Source organism: Macrotis lagotis, chromosome 1 (genome assembly GCF_037893015.1).
Source record: "Macrotis lagotis isolate mMagLag1 chromosome 1, bilby.v1.9.chrom.fasta, whole genome shotgun sequence".
Lineage (NCBI taxonomy): Eukaryota > Metazoa > Chordata > Mammalia > Peramelemorphia > Peramelidae > Macrotis > Macrotis lagotis.
Window position 1 is genome coordinate 921,222,073 of NC_133658.1, and position 17,985 is coordinate 921,240,057.

The following is a 17,985-nucleotide window of genomic DNA, read 5'->3' on the forward strand; positions in this document are numbered from 1 at the left end:
TGAGTATTTGTGGATGGCACAGGGATCTGCAAGATGTGTTGGAGTCTCACAGAATGCATGTAAGGGTGATGGCATCCTAGGCCTTAGGATAGTGTTTTGGGGATTTCTGTGTTCCATTCTTACATTTTCACAAAAAGTGGATTACAGAGTAAGAATAACCATAGCAACAGCAATAAAAGTTATTTCATTAGTGTTTTTCAAATTGAAATGCTTGCAGTTCCAGGTACATTGAAATGCCTTACTGAAATATTTGCTTAATAATTCTTTACTACTTTACCTCAATTGATTTTCACAACAAATTTGGAGTAGTTTTATTATTATTATTACTATCATTATTATTATTATTATCAACAGTTTATTGCTGTAAGCACTGAAACTCAGAGAGGTTAAGTGACATCTAACACCTGGTGAATTACCTCTTATCTGATTTCAACCTAAGTCTTTATGATTCTCATTCATTTATTGCATCTTGCTTCCTATGGAAACCTAAGATCATTGATTTTAAATTGAGGAGGATCTTAGAATTCACTTGTTCCCCCTAACCCATTATTGTCTATTTTTTATATTAGAAAAGTAAGTCTCTCTATTGTAAATTGAGTTGCTGAGGATCATGAAAGCAGTAAATAACAGGAGAATTTGAACTCAGAACATTTAATTTAAAAATCCAATATTCCCTCTTTCTTCTGATTTCCAATTGTGTGAATTATTCCTCATTTTTTTATTGGAAAGACAATATTTACATGAGCAGTGTCTAAATGAAGCTAGTGTGTTTCAAGTAAAAAAAAATGCTCAGGGTTTTATTGCAATAACTAAATCAACCTCCTTGAGAGCTGAATGTTTCTTTCTAGTAAATCTGAAATCTCAAATCAAGAACTGAGAGAGACCTTTGAGCTCAACTACCTCTTTACCCAATACAGAAGTTGGACCCTTTGCAACATTTGAGATAAGTAATTATCTAATCTTGAATGTCTCTCCTACCAGCAAACCCCTCATTCAGGTCAGTCGATGCTATTATTCCTAGTAAACATTGCTTGCCTTTTCTGTCTTCTTTTACACTAAAATGTTTTCATAAAATATTTATGCATCACTTTAACAAGTTGCGTTCTAGAACCCCAGGGTTGCAGCCATTGGGAGGAATTTTTAGAGTCCATGAAGGTAATATTTTTGTGTTTTTTATGTTTCCACTAATTATACTGTAGCTTCTAAAAGTATCAGGTAAGTGTCCTGAAGGACAAAGAGGTAAGAAGATGAGACATGATTGGGGAAACAGGACGGTATTTTGCTAAGTCCTTCTCCTTCCTTCTAGGTGAGGAGATAACAGAGTACATGGTCCTGTTCGCATATATTAAATTTATATTTCCATCAAATTGAATGTTCCCTTTTTTCCTGTTCCTTTCAAAGAATTCACTTCATTGGTGTGGTGTGAGGGAGAGGTTGCTTTCTATACAGAAGAGGGAAGATCCAACATTGTTTGGGAAAAATATTAGACCGAGTTGTAATGAATATCTTCAGTTTTAAGCCTAGAACAGTTCCAGAATGAAAGGATGATGACTATTCCGTGTTGAAGACAGGAAAAGAATAATTCTGCCAGATAAATTACTAAGAACCTCATGGTTTTACAAACAATTTAAAAGATGTAAACTGCTTACAAGTAGCTTACAAATAAATAAGGGATAAACAACAAAGAGTCATCTGAGCAGAACTACTGAGGCATAGGATTCTTAGAAAGGCATAAGAAAATATGAGGAAGAATAGGTCATAGTCAACTAAAATCTGACCTATAGTAGGAAGCCTTTATCCTCAATTCTAGTGCCTCTGCCTAGTAATTATTTTCTATTTTCACTATTTACAGGTGGTTTGTACATAATTATGTGATTGTAGATTCTCCTACAGGGGAGATTAACAATGAATAAATGTTCATTGACTGGAAGAAAAGAAAAAAAAAAAACATTAATGAGCTGTTTATAGCATTTCTCTTTCATCTGGAAAGAACTGGAAATTGCAGGGATTTCCATAAATGGGAAAAATGACTGAAATAGTTGTGGTGTATGGTTATGCTTAAATACTTCTATTACTAAAAGACATATTGGGCTCAATGACTTTAGAAAGTCATTTAAAGACAGGCACAAAAAGGATGAAGAGGAAAAAGTGCAGAAGCAAGATAACATTATCTACATAATTATCAATATCATGTTAAGAATGTCTTTCTTGAGCAATTTAATCATTGTGATTATTATTAATGTAAAATTATTAACAAACGATAAGTGAAAAAGACACATATGTGTTCAGAGAACAAACTCAAAAAGAAGCAAGTGTAAATAATTTATATATATTCATATTTGTGTCTATGTAGAAAAGATGGGGAAGAAAGTAAGAAAATTTGGATAAAAGTAATTTACATAACTTTATTATATATTTAAAAGTGATAGCAAGTTATACTTGATTTGCAATTTCATATTAATATGGTTTTTGTCATAAGTATTTTATGAAAAACATAGTTTCATCAAATGAAATTAAAATATTTTTTGAAAAATAATTATGGGTATGCCTATGATGATGATGTTGAACAAACCAATTCTTGATAGCTCAAGGAAATTTTTGCTTTTGAGTCTGATCTAACTTCAGACTTTACAAACAATTCTCTCCCAACATTGTAACGTGTATCATCTCTTCCTTGCATTGGAAAATGTTTCTTGCTGTTCAAATAGAAAGAAAGACCAGCTATTAAGTGGTTGAATCAATTTCCTGATTTATTATCATGATAAGAAATCAATAAGATATGCATTAAGAATACAGAACTACTGAAATGAAACAGTTTTATTTTGTCCAGAACTTCAGTCAATGATTTGATCATCCCAAGGACTCAGTTAATTCAAGTAATTCATTCAATTGATTTATTTATATTGAAATCAGTTTTATGACAATCATCATTTTTAATCACAGATTAAGTCATGGTCTTTGCAATAATCCGATATTCTTCCATTTCTAAAACTTGTCTTTTGGACTTTAGGTGAAAAAGTAAAAGAATCATAATGTGGAATGAAAAGAATCAGACTTTTGGTGGAGATTTCATCTTATTAGGATTATTGGATCCAAACCATTATGGATTCCTGCTCTTAGCACTTATTCTCATAATTTTTATGTTGGCCACTATGGGAAACACAGTCTTGATTCTTCTTATCTACCTTGATGTCAGGCTCCACACTCCAATGTATTTCCTTCTCAGTCATCTCTCTTTTACAGATATCTTGCACATTTCCAACATTGTTCCCATGATGGCTAGTAACTTCATAACTGGCAGGAATTCTATCACATTAGTAGGCTGTGGGTTTCAAATATTTTTTTCTATTATGTTTTTGGGTGTTGAATGCCTTCTTCTTGCAGCCATGTCTTATGATCGCTATGTAGCCATCTGTCACCCACTGCGTTACCCCATCTTTATGAACCATCAGATTAGTGTCTTTATGGCTTCTGGATGCTGGTTTTGGGGAATCCTCAACTCCACAATTCATACAACTTATGTAATGCTTCTCCCGTATTGCGCATCAAGGACCATTGATCACTTTTTCTGTGAAATTCCAGCCATGTTGAAACTCTCCTGTGCTGATACATCACAGTATCAAACAATAGGAATTAATGCGAGTGCTGTATTCTTCCTCCTAATTCCATTGTCCATCATCCTTGCATCTTATGGACAAATTTTTCGTACTGTGCTTCATATTAAATCTATGGAAGCCCAGAAAAAAGCCTTCTCCACTTGTTCCTCCCACCTGGTTGTAGTTTTCATGTACTACGGTCCATTTACTTTTACATACACGAGACCAAGATCATATCATACACCAGGTCAGGACAAGGTCTTAGCGATTTCATATACCATTCTCACACCTATGCTCAACCCTTTCATCTACAGTCTCAGAAATAAAGATGTGTTATGTGCTTGGAAAAAAGTTTTAGGAAAGATAGTTATGCAAAGAAATTAATATTTATTTATGATTAGATTCAATGTTTTTTTGGTGGCCTATTATAAATGTATGGAAAATATCATAAGTAGCATTCAAGTATTAAGAAGCTTCTGGCTGCCATTAAATATACAATGAAATAAACAGAACCTATTCTAATATTTGTCTCTCCATGGATATCCTATTGTGATTCTTTATTTTTTTGTAACTTTTTCATTAGTTCTGTTTAATTTATAACAAATGTGATCCTATTGATTTATGTTTCAGTTCCTGCATTAGACAACAATCTCATATTCATGTGGTATCAACCAAATATTAAAGTAACAATTATAGATCATTCAAAAATTGTGACTCACAGGTATATCAAAGCATCATTGCTGTATGAAAAGCACTGACATAACTATTGTTTTTTGCATCATACATTAATATTGTCATTGAATTCCTCACTGTCTGATAATAAGGAATAGAACTTCTCCATATTATTCACAGAAGTTTAAAAATAAATGCACATATGCATGCAACCATTTCTCTTCACTGAAAAAGATAAATGTCATTAGAGATAGTGTGATTTCATACGATTTTAACTTTTCCATTTAAACTACAAAGTTCAACTAACTAAGATGTGTGGGGAATTAAAATTGTCCTGCTTACCATAAAATTACCAAGGCTTCTGCCTTGAGACAATGTCACTTTATTAAAGGATCTATGATCCATCCTAATGAAGTGGACATCCATTATATTTCACAATGTGAGATCCCCCTTTTGCTGGGACCATTATTACTAGAATCTGCCCAAATATAAAGAAAAGGCATGGTAAAATAAAGGATCTCATTGATTTATAGATCTTGATGTTGAGTGTCAAAATATGATATATTAATAGTGGATCATATATTGGCTCAAGCATAGGGCATTTCCACTAAATAAGTGGCCATGAAATAGTCTTAATAAATGTAGGCTATTTTTTAGTTTTGATATTCTTCAATGTAATTTTATCCTGACTAGGTGAGAAGTAAGGAAACCCCCTTTCCTTACAAACATAGAAGCATGAGAATATAAAATATGAAAAAGCATAATGAGAATCAATGAAGATAGTAATATATTGCATTTTTGCTAGAGTGAGTGCTCAAATTAAGGCAATGAGTTCTGTTAACTGGGAGGAGATCTATGGAAGGAGAGGGCTTGACTCAGTAAGAAACTGGAGCACATAATGGCATATCAGATTATTTCATTTACATTGAACACTGATTAACTCCCATCAAAGAACCAATCATCATCAGGTTCTGGGGAAAGGATATTGGAATATGAGGGATGGGCATAGTGAGATCAAAGAGGAGTTCAGGAAAGGAATAATAGCGGCAGGAATTGGAGGTTAGTGGGAGAAGAGTGACAGAATTAAGAGCTCTACTTCTAGCCATAGAGCAGGAGGACATTGTAGGAGGACCAGGTGGATGAACTGTAGGTGGGAGGGGTGAAGAAAGCATTCATCTTGGTTATTAATAAGGTCAGCTAAAGAATTGGAGAAATATGCAGTCATGGGCTGAGAGAATCTTAACTTCGGGGCTTCTTTTGTCAAAAGAACATCAGTTACCAGGGCACCCAAGCAGGTTGACCAGTACCCGGTCTTTGGGTCAAGTTGTTTAGAAATGTATGCAACCAATTATCTTTTAATTTTGGAATCTGACCCGAATTTCATTCTTGCCCAGTGAAGTCCTATTAATTATCCCTTCCTGAGGACCCAAAGGGGAACCTCCATAGAAACTCTTAACCACCTTGAGGACCCTCAAAGAAAACATAAACTCTATGGAGACCTCAAACAGCTCCCAGACCCATAGAAACCACACTACCCTGCCTCCCATATTCCATAGTTTATGAAAAGACTTGCTCTCTCCACTACAAAGGCCTGGAGTCTGCCCAGACCTATATGCTTTTACCTCCTTCAATAAACAGCTTTATATTCACTTCCCCTCATAGTCTTCCTTTTTTGCTGCCAGGGTTATCTCTTGACCTTTCAGTGGTCACATCTGCTCATCCCCATTGTAATCAGCTGGGTTGATTGAGTTAATCCAAATGGTGTCTCCATGAAACAGCATGCATGGATCATACTCATCTCTTCCTTCAGTGGGGTTATAAATCAACATATGCTTCTGGCTATTCTTTGAATAGCAATATCTGCTTATAATTTAATCATTTCAACTCTGTTTGACTCTCTGGGAAGATACTGGTGTGGATTGTCACTTAATACTCCAGTTCATTTTCCATATAAAGATCCTAAGACTTACCCAACATCTAACAGCTAGGATCTGAGACCAAATTTAAACTCAGTTCATGAATCTTCCTGAATCCAGGACCAGTAGTCCAAGCACTGTGTTATTACTAAGTAACCAGAGCCTGAGTGATCAACTAATTGAGTGTTTTGTCATTACATGTATCTAGATCTCATCCAGACAGTAAACATTAAGTCTGATACCATGAGGATATGAATATTGAAGGAAGAAAGAGGACAGAGACCATTTCATTCTTCAATTCCAACTCCCCCCATTTTATTGCTAGTGTTACAGAGACTCAATGAGGTTTTGCCTTTCCAAAGTATAGCTAGAATGGAAATAGCAGACAGAATCTCACCTAACATCTTTTGATATTAGAACTAAAGCAATCAAACTAATATTTTTTTTTCAGACTTGGCTTACAAAGGTGTGGAAAGCCACTCCACCAATGCAGATTAACAATTTCCTCATTATACTACAATTTGGAGAACTGAGAAATTGTAACTTATTTGTTGTCAGAATATTTAGCGAGTCATAGATCAAAATGAAGACCCCTCTGCTGGTTCCTTTCCACTTTTCGCTCTTATTGTCTTCCACATAAGAAGAGATTGTATTGAAAATCTTTTTTTTCATTTGATCCCCTACCATTTGTCACTGCAGTCCCAAAGAACATTCCTTTATTATTAAAAATATTAAAAGAAAAATAATAAATTCCATAAAAATTAGCTGGTTTTATAAGGTTTTCAAAACAATGGGGTTAAGTGACTTGCCCAAAGCCAAAAAGCTAGGTAATTATTAATTGTCTGTTGCTGAGTTTGAACCCAGGCCCTCCTGACTACAGGACGGGTACTCTATCCACTGTGCCACCTAGCCACACCATCCCTAAAACTGATTGACATAATCTTCTTAATAGTAGTAATGAACCAACATTCCATAAATGTTTATAGGTTAAGGGATAAATATGTGTCACAATAATTGGAGTATCCCACCTGGAGTTGGGAAGACCTGAGTTAAAATTTGTGCTCAGACATTTCTTGTATAACCTTGGGCAAGTCATGTAGTTCATTGTCCATCAGTTATCTCATCTATAAAATAAAATGAAGAAGGAAATGGCAATCTATTCCAGTATTTTTGTGGAACATGAAAAATCTCACAAGGATGAGTATTATCACCAAACCTTGGATGGTACTTTTAAATGTCACCAGACTGTCTCTCTTGTTCTAGGATCTTTTGACCCTTCCCAAGTTCTGCACCATGACCATCATAGATAAAAGTTGACTAAAAATAAGAAGATACAATTCTATGTGTAGTATTTAGCCGTTGTTGCCATTTCTTGTTATGATTGCTAATCTTTTCACAAAATATTGGATTACTGCACTGAATTACTGAATCTATGCAATCTTTGAAGCAGTGGATGGATACATAGATTCAATCTCATATACTCTGCACATGATCTTTTTGTGACAAATTCCATATAGATGAAAGAGCCTGACCAGGGGTAGAAAGTATAGGTTTTAGATATGTCACAGTATTAGTGATTTTGACTTTTCAAAATAGGAGAATGGAAATATCAAAAGGATTTTTGGAAGTTTTAGAAACTGCAAAAATGAATAAATCAGTTAGATAATAGAAATAAAATCTTGAATGAAATAAGGTAAAATCAAATAATTAAAATAAATTATTTTAAATTAGATGCCAAAAAAGTAAATTAGTAATATATCATATTTAAATCACTTATAATCATGTCTATCCCAGAGAAAGCACTATTCTGCTATTACTCACTTCTTTTTACCTTTATTCAATGTTTCATATCCATATTTGAGGTCTTTGATAATATCTATCAATATTAAGTAACTATTGAAAATAATTATTATTGATATTGCCTAGTCATTTCAAATTCATCATGACCCCATTTGGGGTTTTCAAGACAAGTATATTACAGTGATATTCCACTTATTTCTCCAAAACATTTTGGAGATTTGGATTTGAGGCAACCACTGTCAAATAACTTGTCCATGGTCATACCACTAGAAAATGTCTGAGACCTGATGTGAACAGGAGGAATTTTTCTGACTTGAGAAGAGGCATACTATCCATTCTACTGCCCACAATTCTCTTAGGAATAGCTGCTATTTTTAATATTATTATTTGTTTTCATGACTTTATTTCATGGGGTCTAAATTACAAATTAAGATGGAAAACCCTTTAATGATGAGAACGATGAAAGGTCCTATCAGACATGACCAAGGCAAGATGTTGAAGAGTCAATATGTCAGTCCAGGCCTTCTGCCACTAAGACTGGTGGTCTTTGGGGATTTCAGTCAGCTACATTTTAACTGTAGGAAAATAAACAATGGACCTGATTTAGCTCCCTTTTTCCAATGACAATTTTTTCAATGATATTCCTCAATGTAATTTTATCCAAATTGCAATCAAAGTCAATTAGGCCAACAGCTACATATAATGGACAAACAGGTAGGAGGAAATCTCTGCCCAGACCTCGGAAATTGGATGGAGCTCCATTGGTGAGAAGGATACTACTTTTTACTGGATCATATATTTTTGGAATCGTAGGAAAATTATTGGACCTCTAGCCCTTCTCTTGTGTTTCCTTGTTTTTTGTCCCAGGAAAGGGAAAAATGTTTGAGTTTTGTGGGGAGTCAGCTAAGTTGTGGCATCAGACATGACCCACACACGATCCCACGTGATGTTTTACAGTAGCCCTTGTGTGTGCCTGCCCTGTTTTCTGACCTGTGACGGCAGTGCTGAGTTTGGTTTATGCCCCAATATGAACAAAGGGTTGTTAAGGAAGGACTTTTGGCATATGTCCAATTGGCATGTTTACCTATCTAGAGCTTTAGGAGAATTAAAACATGGGACAACTTGGTACCAAAAGTTCTGCTCCCTGGCTCTGTGCCTCCAAGCTGGGTACTTGCTATTTGGAAGGAATTACATTTAGCAAAAGCAAAATACCTGAGCTTCTGGAAATTATCTTTGGATGGAACATTTTCTCTTTAAAATGCTCACTCTCTTTCTTTGACAGCCCCTCCCACTGCAGGGGGAGGGGCAAGAGAGAAGGCAGAAGGGAATCTTACTTTTAAGAACTTAATAAAAATTACAAATTGCCTTATTGCCACTTTGATGTACTTCACTTTACCACAATAAACCTCCATTAGTGTTTTCATACATGAGCAAACTCCTTATGAGAATTATCACATAGATATACATTCAACAATTGTCTTATTTCAGAGAGTACCCTACATATGATTTGAAAGTAAAACAATCTTAGCCTTTGCTCTCATTACAAGAATGACTCAAACAACTTTAACCAAAATCATTATTTTCCCCAAACAATTCTATATTTTGCTTTTTGCTTAAACTAGAGCTTGAAACTTTAATTATACTAAGAATTTCCCATTCTTCTTCTTCTTCTTACCTAAAAATCTCCTCTAACAAATTAAGGAAACTCAATTCCTATCTTAACATGAAGGTGATAGCAGGTATCAGAGCGACACACCTAACCTATCTTTGGCTATTAGATGCAATTTATTTAAACCATCTTTTTCTGGTTTGCTTAGTAACTAACTGTAAAGATCCAGGACATTAAAGGAAAATTCCTTTAAAGATATAAGTATTGAATGTCAGTTTCCAGGCAGAGGTCACGTGGGAAGTCAAATGTCTTAGGTCAGATTTATTCTTCCAGATGAGACATTATCCAAATATCATTTTGGGGAAATCAAGTCAAAGGTATACAATCTCAGGCCATATTGAGAAAGCACCCCTTTGGCTGCACATCCCTGCAACCTGAGATCTTTAGCCCATTGGCTTCCTTGACTCCAAGAATATGACACTGACCCAGTAATATTCCCTTTTCTAACCACCCTGGTATCTGACTTCAAAGGAAAACACTGATTAAAAAGTCTCATGAACTAAAATAGGTGTTTTACCTAATTAGAACTTCCAATAAATTCAGTTCATTAAATTCCAATTACAGTTTTAATGGGGGCCCAATTAATGAAACTCCTACCTAAAGCTCTTATATCCTTCCTGGGTCTTTGCCTAAACCAGATATTCTAACTATGACTGGTCCTGCAGACTTCACTTCCTACGTCTTACTAGAGACATTTCTTTGTCTGAAATCATATCTACGCTATCTCTAAATAAACATGGCATATTAATTTCCCTTTGGCTAGAGAATCCTCCTTCTAGCATGTTGTATTTTATCTAGATAAATACCTCCTTTGTCCAGGAGATTGGACAGAAAAATCCTCAAATTATCTTGCATCTATCTTTCTCATATTACATAGGTGATTTATTTCAAAGCAAACCACCAGTTTTGGAATATATATATATATATATATATATATATATATATATATATATATACATATCCAAAATATTCCCAATTCACATTTATATATAGCTTGAAAATTCTATAGGTAAACTTGTTTTGCCACTAGCCATCCTTAACATGCAAATTGTTATTTTTTGCTTTGGCAAGGAAATTAGGGTTAAGTTACTTGCCCAAGGTCACACAACTAGCTAATTATTAAATGTCTGAATCCAGATTTGAACACATGTCCTCCTGACTCCAGGACTGTTACTTTATCCAGTATGCCACCAATCTGCCACCTAACATGCAAATTACTTTTCAGAATTCTTTAAAGCATTAGAAAAACTTAGGTGAATTTAAATTTCCCACATGTGTTATTAATTTCAATCTAACAGAACAGAAATGAGAGTAACATGCAAATTAGTAGATTGCACAAAACAATCCTTCCACTATTACATTATTCTTGAACCCACAGATCTATCCCAGAAAGGGACATACTTTTTGATATTTCCCTTATTGCCCTTCAAAGGAATCACATGTTAATCCCAGGCTTTAACAATACTGAATTTATATAACAATCACAAAAGATAACTGAATAATACAGACATAGCTCCAAAAGAATATCACATAACTAATAATAAAGTCTTATTCATTATTACCTTACTGTGGGGCCCACACAATTGCTATTTTTTCAGAACCACCTCCATAAGTTGCTTGCAGTTACCAAGAGAGAAGTACACATTCTTGATTTCTTTAAAACTGAACACACATTGTTAATGTACATTAATCATAAGATTATTATTTAAATATCTCATTTCCCTTAGAGCAGCAAAGTGAATATCTCACTATCTTTAAACTTTTTTCTCCCAGACCTCTCTACCCAAAACCTCTCAGAATCCAGTCTCATACATTAATACATATAAAACCCCAATGCAATTACAGCTAAACTTCCCAACAGTTTAGCTTGATATGTTTTAGGGAATCGAGCACTCACATTCCAAAAACTCCATCCAAAATATAATTTAATTGTTAGTATTATTCTTTTTAATATTAAAAGGAATTAGAGAATTTCCCCAAAATAAATCAATAAATATCCCCTATAATATAGATATTTCTCTTCTTAGTTAACTCAATACCACTTAACTCTTTGCAAAAGTGTTAGTTTATAATTCTAAACTAATTTAACAATATAGATTATTTCATTCCTTCCATTCTGTACAAACTTTGTCAGAATGAAACGAGTGATTCCCAAAACTGAATTTCAGTGACCATGTGGACAGAGCAGACATTCATTAAACATGATTTCATTTCAGTAAATATGTCTCTTAAGCACTGAATTTTATAAATATTTTTTTTGCTATCCCAATCACATATCCCACCTGTATAGGGATCTCTTTCCGTCTAAGACTTAAGAACTTGAAATCTCCAGTCTCTCCTCCTCTCCTCTCTCCATGAGTGGTTGGGTTCTCAGGTGGAGTCAGTTTAGAGATCAAATCTTAACAAGAGGGCTTATGGGATCAAGACTACCATGTGTCCAAACCACCACTCCCTTTTCCCCAACTGAGGGAGAAATCATGGGATCTCTCCCAGACACTGATCTGGATAAGAAATCTTCCCTCATATAACTTCTTAACATTTCCCTGAAGTATTCTTTCTCTTTGAAACTCTTCTAAACTCTCCCCAAAACCACAACTTTTTTTTTTCTTTCATAATCCCCCTCCCATTTTCTCTTTAACTCTCACAGTTGCCTCCCTCTGTGAGGGAGGGTCTGATCTCCACATGGGAGTTCACTGCACATCTACTTCCTTCTCCCCTACCTTCTGAAACTCCTGAGCCCAACTTCTAGTTCCCCCAGGTTAAAACAAGCTGAGTCCCCAGATTCAGATATATGCACCAGAGACATTTACACAAGACAGGGCATAGAACAAACACACGCTTTCCACAGGGTTTTTCTCTGGAGTCTCCAACCCTCAGTTTTATCAAGGGCTCTTGATTGAGCTTGAGGAACAAGAGCCCCTGAGTTTCATAGTCAAAGACCATGAGGGTCACAATCTGTGCTTCCTCTCCAAGCCAGTACATTCTCTTTTAAATTGTTCTGCTCTACCACATTTAAAGTTTCATTCTGTCCCCTCCATCTCCCTTTCTCACCTTTAATTCCATGTTTAATAGCCTGAACCTCTGGGTTCCTTTTTCTTTTTTTTTTAGGTTTTTGCAGGGCAATGGGATTAAATGGCTTGCCCAAGGCCACACAGCTAAGGGATTATTAAGTGTCTGAGGCCGGATTTGAAATCAGGTACTCCTGACTTCAGGGCTGGTGTTTTGTCCATTGTACCACCTAGCTGCCCCGGCTTGCTTTTTCTGCTTCTTATCCTCTCTCCTAACGTAAACTCTCTGTGCCTCCCTTAATAGTTCCTGAAGTGGATTCATGTTCCATTTTCTAATTTCTGTAATTTCTTATTAATAGTACGCCAGACATTGGTGACAAAAATGGCCCTCAATATTTCTTCTTTCACAAGATCCTGGATATCCAAACCTTAGTATTTACTCACCTACTCCTTCATTTTTTTATTCTTGTGATTTTTATTGTTTCTCAATAAATCATTAGCTTCCTTTTGCTCCATTCCAATTTTTATGAAATTTAAAACTTTTTTATATTATTTTAAATATCCTGTTATGAGAGTAAAAATAACCTCCTCCCAAGAAATTGAGAAACTTCTGGAATAATGAGAGAGAACAAAAAATATACTTCAATCTGTGTTCACATTCCAATGGCTCTTTCTCTGAGGTGAGTTGTTGTCTTTATCATAAATATACCATAGAAGTTGTTTCAACGTTTCCCTCACAGTTGCTATTACAAGATGTATTTCCCTCTACTCTATTCCTCCCCACTCTCATTTATTGTACTCTCTCCCTCTCCTTTCATCCTGTCCCTGTCCAAAAAGTTTATTGTATCTGAGTACCCTCTTCCAAAATCTTCTCTCTCTTCTATGACCTATTCCCCTCCCCCACACTTCCTTCTCCCTAGACCCTCTTATCCCATCCCTTTCTTCTCATTTTCCCTAGGGTAAGTTAGATTACCATATCCTATTAAGTGTGTATGTTATTTCCTTTCTGAGCCATTTCTGACAGGAATGGAGTCTCACTCATTCCCCCTCACCTTTCCCCATTCCAGTCCATTGAAAAAGGTATTTCTTGACTCTTAGCTTAGCCTCTTCTTACTCTCCTTTCTCATCCTGCCACTACTTTCCTTTATCACTCATTGACTCCATTTTTTTACTATATCATATCATTATATTCTGCTCCTTCCTGTGCCCTTTCTATATATCCTCTTTCTAACAGCTCTTATAAATGAGAAAGTTCATATGAATTATTAGTATTCTTTTCCCATGCAAGGAGATAAACAGTTCAACATCATTAAGTTTCTCATACTTAGTCCTTCTCATCCATGCCCTTTATGGTTCACCAGAGTCCTGTACTTGCAGATCAAACTTTCTGTTAAACTCTAGTTGTTTCAATAGGAAAGTTTGAAAGTCCTATATTTCAGAGAAAGTCCATCTTTTCCCGCTATAAAACAGAAGGTTCAGTTTTGCTTAACCTTTTTCAGATGGCCAGTTCTTGTTTTTATGACATTCTTCTCCACATTTGCATGTTGCTATGCTTTTTCCATTTATCCAAAACTGGTTTTTTACATGTTATTTTCTTCAGTAATTTTTTTTGTATTTCTTTCACCAAACTGCTGATTTGGTTTTTGTGATTTATCTGCTTTGTTCCCATTTCTCCTTCCAATTTTTACTGCACATCCCTTAATTGCTATTCAAAGATTTTTTTTTGAGCTCATTCATAGCCTGAGCTCGTTTTCTATTTCTTTTGGAGGTTTTGGATACAGAAACTTCAACTTTTATATCTTCTGAGTATGTATTTTGATCCTGCACAGGACCAAAATAATTTTCTGTGGACAGATTCTTTTCTGTTGTTTGTTCATTTTTTCAGCTTAAGGCTAATTTACTACACTTTGGAGGCACTGGGGGGTTTTGGGATACTTGATTAGGACCTTTATTCCTTCAAGGTAGCATGCTTACTTGCCTGTGGTTTGATAGGTAGACGACCACAGGTTCTCTCTTCTGCCCTAGAGTTGTTAGTGCTCCTTCTTCAGGTTTCTTCTGGGATTTCCTCATGAGGGGTTCTGAGGATCCCAAACACTGAAATCCTAATTGGTGCCTATAAATGACAGCTATCTGCTGGAGTAAGAAAAAAATTGAAGACTTTATTCATGAATCCTACAAGTTAAGGGTATCTTAACTAGCATAAGGCATGAGGTAGAGTTACACTATCAGGTGATTTATAGCCTTTAGAAATTCTTTCCCCTCTCTCTTGGATTTTCATAGGCTCTCAGAATTTTAATTACAATCTAAGAGGTCTGTCCATCCCATGACATGTCCCTAATATGATTTACCCCATCATAGGACACATGATATGCTGATGAACCCCAAACATCTAGGGGGGGGTGTTGGATAATATTCAGTCACCTAAATGTACAAACTCAGTTGCATTAAGTCAAAATATCTAGGCCACTTTTTTAAGCTGTTTATTATAATTTATTATATTTTAATTTTTTATTTTTAAAGATTTTATTTGAGCTTTACAATTTTTCTCCAAATCTTACTTCCCTACCCCAATCCCCCACAGAAAGAAATCTGTCAGTTTTTATTTTGTTTCCATGTTGTACATTGATTCAAATTGAGTGTAATGAGAGAGAAATCACCTCCCTCAGAAGAAACAAAAAGTATAAGAGATAATAAGATCAGACAATTAGATATCAGGTTTATTTCCCCTAAATTAAAGGGAATAGTCCTTGAGCTTTGTTCAAACTCCATGCCTCTTTATCTGGATAGAGATGGTATTCTCCATTGTGAACAGCCCAAAATTGTCCCTGGTTGTTGCATTGATCGAACGACCTAGTCCATCAAGGCTGAACATCACCCCCTTGTTGCTGTTAGGGTGTACAGTGTTTTTCTGGTTCTGCTCATGTCACTCAGCATCAGTTCATGCAAATCCCTCCAGGTTTCCCTGAATTCCCATCCCCATCCCTCCTGGTTTCTAATAGAATGATAGTGTTCCATGACATAAATATACCACAGTTTTCTAAGCCATTCCCCAACTGAAGGACATTCACTTGATTTCCAATTCTTTGCCACCACAAACAGGGCTGCTATGAATATTTTTGTACAAGTGTTTTTACCGTTTTTCATCATCTCTTCAGGGGGGTATAGACCCAGTAGTTGTATTGCTGGATCAAAGGGGATGCTCATTTTTGTTGCCCTTTGGGCATAGTTCCAAATTTCTCTCCAGAAATTTTGGATGAGTTCACAGCCCCACCAAAAGTTTAATAGTATCCCAGATTTCCCACCACCTTTATAACAATGATTATTAGCCTTTCTGGTCATATTGGCCAGTCTGAGAGGTGTGAGGTGGTACTCTAGGCCACTCTTGACCTACTGAAGACTAGATTCTTTCAAACTTCAGTTTGAGATCTCTAGAATGGGATTAAGAAAACTGTCTCAGTTTTGTAATTGGCTGGGGTCATTCCTCCTTTGTAATGTATTTCTTCAGGACGCCCCTCCACCCTGTGAAGTCCAACAATGCCCTATATTCTTCACATCCCCTTTGCACCCAAATACATTACACATGTAGGAAAGGACTTGAGGATCTTACAAATGAATGAGCTAAGCACAAATCAGTATAGACCTCTTTCTGCTAAGACATGATAATCTTTCTGGGGCATTCTTTCTCCTACTGGCCTTCAATTCCAGTAGTGTCTACTCTGGCTACTACTACTACTACGACCACCATCACCACCCCAAAGTCAGGAAGAATTCCTTTCCTTCAACTTTCTAAGTATTCCAGTCTTGGTACTCCAATATATCCACTATAATAGATATGTACTGTGTTGCACTTCTGGATTGGTAGCTAACTAAAATTGTTTGAAAGATTAGCAAGAAAAATTACATTGGTTTCTGTACAAAGGTAGAGTCCTCCTAGATAGGATATGACAAAATAAGACAAATTTAGATTTGTTCTGAGGATACAAGCAAATTGTTCCACTTCTTCAGTTATAGCTTTCTAAATGTGAAATTGGTTCTATCAGTAGGTGGTGAGTTACTTGTTCAAGGGAGATTTTGATAAAACACCTGGATAGGGACTTTTCTTGTGTCTAATAAACCGTTCTTCATCTCCTGGCTCTATTTCTGACTCTGAATTTCAAAAACATGACTTAGGATCTGGGATATTGTAACCTTTGAAGATCATTCCCCCCATATCTTCTTTCTTTTCCCTTTTTTTCCAGTTACTTCAGGGAATTTCCCATTTTGGTTAAGAGCTGCAAAGTGTGTCAGTCTTTATTCTTCTTTTGTCTGCATCAGAGTCTCTAGGCTATATCACCATTCCCTTGGACTGTAACCTCTCCCTCTCTGCCAAAACTTCCTAATGTCTAGAACTTGTATTCCTAGCTCTTAGAACAATGTATGGCACATGATAAATATACAAAAGATCCTTTCTGCCATCCTAACCATGTTGGCAGAGTTCAGTATGGGTTTCTAATTTCAAGGTTCAGTGCTTCTGGAATTCTCAGTGGGATCAATATTCTAGAAATTATGTATTTTTCACTCAGACTATTTCTGACTTGTCTTAAAAAGAACCATTAGATTGCCTTGTAATTCTCCGAAGTTGTTGACCCGAACTGAAAGTTTTAGCATTGCCCAGATTCTCTCTGGAAACACCTTGCAAGCCTAAATAGTCCCCATTTAAACTTGTACCCTTACTCCATCTACAATATTGTTAACCTCAGCCAAGTTCTCCAATAATTCCCTTTACTTATATAAATCTTAGAAAAGAAACTTAAAACATTATGTCAGCTGGAATGGGTGTGGAATGTTTAATTTCTTTGGATCAAGGGACTAAATAATAAAATTCAAAACCAGACCTCCTGAAACTTTTTCCTGGATGATGGAGCAGTCTCCAAGAAGTGCCCTTCCAATTATATAGCCCTAGGCTATCACAGAATATCCTTAGCAAGATAATTTTAATCAGATAATAGAAGGCTGATCCCATCCACAAGCAACTATGTGTAGCTACATTATACAAGAAAGGGAAAAACACCTAAGTCTTCCACAAAACCTTCTCCCAAAGTATAAGACCATAATTCATTTGAAAAAATTGTCAGATGTTTCCAGTGGACTATAAAGTCACCACAAGTTAGCACAGATATAGCAGACAAAATAACCTAAATATAATCTATATAGTATAATCTCTATAGAATAAATGTGTTTACCAATAACCAGATGATCATCCCATTGTCTTTGTATGTGTTTTGACATCATCTGAAATTTTGTGTTCTACAGTTTAGAAAAAAGCTGTTGTAAGATGTATAGGA

General features: G+C 35.6%; 1 protein-coding gene across 1 annotated transcript; it reads left to right on the top strand.

Moving 5' to 3' along the window:
* The first annotated feature begins 3,032 nt into the window (after positions 1-3,032).
* On the top strand, positions 3,033-3,980 carry LOC141492718 (olfactory receptor 2AJ1-like). The gene has a single exon (XM_074193353.1). The coding sequence runs from the start codon at positions 3,033-3,035 to the stop codon at positions 3,978-3,980; it is 948 nt and encodes a 315-aa protein (XP_074049454.1).
* The last annotated feature ends 14,005 nt before the right edge of the window (positions 3,981-17,985 follow it).

Bases quoted from the DNA above. Each gene is read 5' to 3' on its own strand.
- LOC141492718 (XM_074193353.1), top strand. From the start codon at position 3,033: ATGTGGAATGAAAAGAATCAGACTTTTGGTGGAGATTTCATCTTATTA.